Here is a 5,839-nt window from a genome sequence, read left to right as displayed (position 1 = left end):
TGATCTGCCTCTTCCCACTTCTCCTTCGGGCAGCCCCAGGCAGAGCTGCAGCCCCTTGCATTTATTGCATGCATCTGGGCAACTTGGGGCGCCTCGGCATTTTACAGCCCCCCGCCCCGCCCATCGTGTTTGACTGTGTGGCAGGTTTTGCAGGCAGGTATTAAGGGGCCCAGCTGCAATTGTGCAGCGGCTGCGTTTGTTTCTTTTCAAGATTTATTTGGGCGAGTAGTAACTTCCTTGGCCGCGGCTGGGCGCGAGGAGCCGCGGTGCGTGGCAGGGGGCGGCGGCGGCGCTCGGTGGCGCTCGGCGGCGGCGGGGCTCGCGGGGCTCGCGGGGCTCGGGCCGGCTCGCGGCGCCGTCAGGCAGTCAGTCGGCGAGCGCGGCGGCGGCGGCGGCGGCGAGGGGCGCGGCGAGGGGCGGCCGCTCCCATATATGGCGCAGGCACCGCCCCCCGACGTCACCCTCTGACAGCGCCGCTCCCGGGGGCTTCGAGTTTTGGCTCCCGGGAAAGGGTCCATTCCTCGGGGAGAGAGGGCTGAGTTTTGTGCGCCTCCGTCCGCTGCGCGCGCCGCTCCAGGCCCCGCCGCGCCCCGCCTGCGCCCGGGACTGCGCCGCAGCACTCACTGCCCCGTTTATTTGTCTTTGGAGCAGGCGGGCCGCGCCAGAAGCGGGCGATCCCGCAGTGTCCTGCAGCCGCGGACGCCGCCTGGCTAGGATGACACCACGTTGAGCGCGCCTGCAAACAACAACAACAACAAACGCCGCCGCGGCCACCGCGTCCTGCTTCTTCGAAGCGCCGCCGCCGCCGGTGGAGCCGCCTCCGTGCCCCTGGCCGTCCGGAGCGCCCGGCCGCTGGTGTATGTCGCGCCTGCCCGGGACGGGCTGAAGCCGGCGGCGGGGCCGGACCGCAGGCGCCGAGCAGGGCGAGGGCGGCCAGGGCAGCCGCCTGCCGCCGAGCCCCGAGCGCCGCTGCTCGAGGAAACGCTTTCGGCCGGGAGCTGCGGCCGCCGCCAGCAGTTTTCATGTTTGGGATTCAGGAGAATATTCCGCGCGGGGGGACGACCATGAAGGAGGAGCCGCTGGGCAGCGGCATGAACCCGGTGCGCTCGTGGATGCACACGGCGGGCGTGGTGGACGCCAACACGGCCGCCCAGAGGTACGTACCGGCCGCCCCCACGCGCCCCGGTCCCGGCCCCGGCCCGGCCCGGCCCCCTCCGCTGGCCGGCGCCGCGCTCCTCACCGGGCCGCTGTCTCTTTCCTCCCGCAGCGGCGTGGGGCTGGCGCGGGCGCACTTCGAGAAGCAGCCGCCTTCCAACCTCCGGAAATCCAATTTCTTCCACTTCGTGCTGGCGCTCTACGACAGGCAGGGGCAGCCGGTGGAGATTGAAAGGACCGCTTTTGTGGACTTTGTGGAGAAAGAGAAAGTAAGTGCAAACATACGATCACACCCTCTCTCTTTCTAGAAGTGGGAGTCAGGCGGTGCCGGCGCGCGGGGGTTCAAGTGCCCCCCTCGGCGGCGGGCACGGCTCCGCCAGGCCACCCCGCCGCCGCCGCCGCCGCCACGTGCGGTCGCCCGGGACCGCTGAGGGCTGGGCAACTTCTCTGCGCCCTCGGACTTACTCGGGGCGAGGAGAACGCTGGGCTTCCAGCAGGAAAGTGACATCACCGCGCTGCTCCGAGCTAGGAATCCTGCCATGTGTGAGGCTGAGAGCCTCGGTCGCGGAGGGGGACCGAGCGCGGTGGCCGCGCCTGACACCGATCGCACTAAATGCAATTATTTATCGTTACTTTCAGGAGCCAAACAACGAGAAAACCAACAACGGCATCCACTATAAACTCCAGTTATTGTACAGCAACGGTAAGTGCCTGCTGCCTGCTCGCCGCCCCTGCAGCGGCTGGCTCTCCTTTTCCGCGCTGGTGAAAGGACATAAAGATTTTGAGATTAAAATGACATGGATGTAAACACGAAATCTTCTCATGGCATAGAAGGAAAACAAAACATAAACGATCAATAAGTCGATGGCACTTCACATGATTAACCGGTGGGGCTTGAAGTAGAAAGTAAAAAAAAGATCGATACAGGCTCCAGCAGAACATCACTTTTAAGTGACTTTTTTCAATTTTGCAAATTAATGTTAATTATTGGGATGGGGGTAGCTCCATAAACGGAGCATAACTTACTTCCTGTGAACGAGTTTTTTTTTTTTTTTTTTTTTTTTAATCCTCGAGAGACATTAGCAAGAGTTCAGCCTCTCACTCAGTTTCCATTTGGTGCTTTTTCTTTTCTAAAAATAAACGACCACATGGGCCCACCGCGCACAGCCACCGGGCCTGCTCTCCACCAGGCAAATTCCTTGCACCTTGAAATGCAAACCCTAAGAGTCTTAAGGTTCTTAATTAAGAAAGGAAAAAAAATTAAGCGAGAAGTGGTGGGGTTCTCTTTCTCCTTTTCGAAGGGATTGCCTAAGTTTTGCTGCATCACCGTGGCAGCAGTCCTGAGTTACAGACTTCCTGTGCCCCGTGTGCCCTCCCCGAGGTGCAGCACTCAAATCCTGATGAGAATTTGTCTCTGTTTTTTGCAGGAGTCAGAACAGAGCAAGATCTGTATGTTCGCCTCATAGATTCAATGACCAAACAGGTGAGAAAGTTTATGCCTCTGCACGAGTTTTCACTGCTGGGCCTGGGTTGTTCTGGGCTTCAGAGGCAAGGGCACTGATAAATGGATCTCATGTATTTGTTTTCCATTGAGCTTCCTTGACATGCTAATGAGAATTCCATATTTATTGGAATGAATGAAGCGATTGGTAAAATAGTTTATGTTGTCATTAGAACAGGATATATATGCTTTATTAAATGTCTTGTGATTGGAATCATATTCTGTCTTAATTATGGTAATTAATATTTGACAGAAAAATTTCAAGATGTCCCCCCTCTTGTTTATTTTTAAATGCTTCTCTGCTAGGAATCAGTTCATTTGGATTTTTTTTTTTCTATAACAAAGGCAGCTAACTCCTAAGCCCATCGAGTTGGACTTGATTAGTTCATTTTTTTTTTCTCCTTTCCAGTGTGATGGTCTAGTAACACGAGACGTTTATTTGGATTTAAAAGTTAAATGTGTTGGGGTGAAAAGTCACCTTGTTCTCCTCTAGTCCATCTTCACCTCGCAGCCCCCCAGCTCCATAATTCAAACTCCAAGCTCCAGGGGTCACTCCAACTCGTCCACTGCTCTGCCCCCTCTCCCACCCTCTGTCATACCTTGTAAATAACATAATTACAAGCAGTTCCTTATTAAATTATTTAACCTGTCTTGGTCAACTTTTCCGATGATAACTATTGGCTATCAGTAATGTGATTAAGTGGAGAAAAGTGCGTCATTGCTTTTTGACATTGTGCAGTCTCTGGCTGCTGGTTTTGTGCTAGGTGGTGTGTTGTTGTTGATTTGGTTGTTTTAAAGATTTCCTGCTGCCCCCATTTTCTTAAAATAGAGTGTTGTGGTAGGGAGGGGGCAGGTCCAGTGTGTAGATTAAATCCACTCCGCACAGATTGTTTTAAAATATGCTTCCAAGCTGGGCTTCACACTTAGAAATGAAAGTGGCTTCTTCGGTTTTGATGCTAACTTGAAGAATTGTGAGCCAAGTAAAGGAGAGCTCTTTGGGGCTTCCTGCAGCCCAGCACATATGCCTCCCACTCTCTGCATGCAATTAGTTTGCAGCTTTTATTTCACCTTTAAAAAGTTTGTCCTTACCTAGGTAGCAAGGGTGTTAGATTTTAATGCCTGCAGCGGTAAAACTGTGTGGTTTTCTCTTAGAGTAAAACAGATCTGACAGGTAAACTAAGGTCTTTCTGACAAAGACAGAGGCGGTGTGCTTTCTGTAATTATTTCACTCGATTCAGAGAAGCCTCTGGAACTCGGGCTGCTGGTTGACAGGGTGATTTTATTTCCTTTGTATATAATGGCTAAATGTTTTCGGAAATCGCTATAGTCTTAATTAAGAGGCTTATGTAGGCAGCGCTAAGTTTCTCTGTTGTTGCACAGAGAAGGAGGCTTCGTTTTAAGTATACTTTTATTGTTCATTTAGCCTTGTACCTTTGCAGTATAAACAGGGCTGAAAATAAAGGCATTTAATCTCCTCTCACTGACGGGCATGGAGGGGAAAAAAAAGGAAAGAAATAGCCCAGTAACTGATCAAAGAGTCAATGGCGCTGAACCGACAGTTTATGGATTTCTGTTTGTGCTACAAAATAAAAAATAAATCAAATATAAATACGGGGATCCATCGGAGGACAAGCCACTCTCTCAGAAGCGCTGGTGCCCGCCGCGGCCACGCGCCCTGCAGCCCCCAGGCGGCTCGTTGGCCTGCGGTGACACCCATCACTTCTGTGGTTCCGAGCCGGGTCCAGGCGGGAGGCCGGCGGGTGAGCGGGGTTCCCGGGGAACCTTCCCTCTTCCCAGGAGGGCAGCCCGGGGCTTTCACCAGAAAGGGCTTTGTCCGCCTGGAAGTAGAGGAAAGTGTCAGAAGTGCCCGGGGAGGTTGGAAGGAATTTCCAGATTATTTTCAGGGGTGGGGGCGGGAACCGGCGAGAGGACATCCCTCCCCCTTCCGTGGAATTTTATGCCGGGAACTTGCAGCTCCCAGCCCCGGCTTCCCGCCCCTCCCCCAGTAGACTTTTTTTTTTTTTCCTTTTCTGTATTTTCGCGAGGCCGGCGGTGGAGGCCTAGCCCCGGCGGGCGGCTCCCGGTCCCCAGCTCGGGTTCCCAGCGGCGGAGCCGGGCTGAGCGCGGCGGTGAACGCACCTAGGGCTTCGCACCATCTGGCGGAGCCTCTGCTCAAAACCCACCCGAGCGTGCGCGCAGAGACTGTCTTTTTACCCGAGAAAAATCATTGTTAGCAGTTTCAAAATAAACACCAGATTGGCCATTAGCACTTTCTTTCCAAATATCATCCGGCGAGGAGCACGTGGCCGCGCGGGCTCGGGCGCCCGGGGGCCCCGGCACTCCTGCGGGGCGCTGGCGACGCCCCGGCACACGTGCGGCTGCTGCTCCTGGACCTCCGGTCCGGACTTCCAGGCCGCCAGCAGCGTGCAGAGCCCAGGTCGCTGCCCACCACTCAGGGCGGCCCCGGGGGCTCGGGACGGCGGCCGGTCCAGGGCGGCCTGCTCCCCGCGGGCGTCTGGGTTTGGAACGCGGGAAGCCGCGGGGCGCCAGATTGGCCAGAGCCCGGGGAGCGCGCATGGCAGGGCGGGCGCGGCCCTTGGCCCTTGGCAAACTGCTCCTGCGCCGCGACCATCATTCCCGGCTTCTTTAGCCTCGGGGCGTTCTGATCGGCCTCTCCCAACTTGCAGATTGGAACTCGGTGTAGACAATGGCCCGAGGACGCGGCCTGGCGGCGGCGCGGAAACCCGAAGAGGCCTGGGAGCCCCGGGTGCCGGGGTCGGTGCCAGCGGGCTCTCGCTCTTTGCGCCCGGGCCTCGGCCTCACTCAGCCCTCCCCGAGGCCCGAGCACAGTCGGCGCCTTCCCTGCAGCTGAAGGCAGCTCGCAGTCCTGGCGGGCGCCTGGGGGAGGAGGCTGGGAGGCAGGGGAGGGAGAAGCCACCGCGGCCTAGCCCAGCTCCGAGGGTGACCCGGTCGGGAGGGTGGCCGAGGGGGGGCCGCGTCGCCTCCCCTCGAGCGTGGTGCACCTGCTGCCAGCCAGGCCTGCAGCGCCCGGGGCGATTTGGCGCCAAAGGCGCGGGCGCCGCGTAACCCCAGCCTCTGCTTGTCCCTCGCGCAGGCCATCGTCTACGAGGGCCAGGACAAGAACCCAGAGATGTGCCGTGTGCTGCTGACCCACGAGATCAT

The 5,839-nt window shown here is 57.2% G+C and overlaps 1 protein-coding gene across 13 annotated transcripts in view; it reads left to right on the top strand.

Moving 5' to 3' along the window:
• Positions 1-496: 496 nt before the first annotated feature.
• Positions 497-5,839, top strand: part of EBF3 (EBF transcription factor 3) — a 128,680-nt gene continuing 123,337 nt past the window's right edge. For all 13 annotated transcript variants that reach the window (XM_030941392.1, XM_010388627.2, XM_010388626.2 and 10 more), the window contains exons 1-5: positions 497-1,156; positions 1,268-1,424; positions 1,795-1,858; positions 2,583-2,638; positions 5,772-5,839. The exon at positions 5,772-5,839 is cut by the window's right edge and continues 6 nt beyond it. In XM_030941392.1, coding sequence (XP_030797252.1) covers positions 1,023-1,156; positions 1,268-1,424; positions 1,795-1,858; positions 2,583-2,638; positions 5,772-5,839 — 479 coding nt within the window. In that variant the 5' untranslated portion in view covers positions 497-1,022. The remainder of the gene's footprint in view (positions 1,157-1,267; positions 1,425-1,794; positions 1,859-2,582; positions 2,639-5,771) is intronic.

The sequence above is a fragment of the Rhinopithecus roxellana genome, chromosome 11 (genome assembly GCF_007565055.1).
Source record: "Rhinopithecus roxellana isolate Shanxi Qingling chromosome 11, ASM756505v1, whole genome shotgun sequence".
Lineage (NCBI taxonomy): Eukaryota > Metazoa > Chordata > Mammalia > Primates > Cercopithecidae > Rhinopithecus > Rhinopithecus roxellana.
This window is presented reverse-complemented; position numbering and strand designations above follow the sequence as displayed.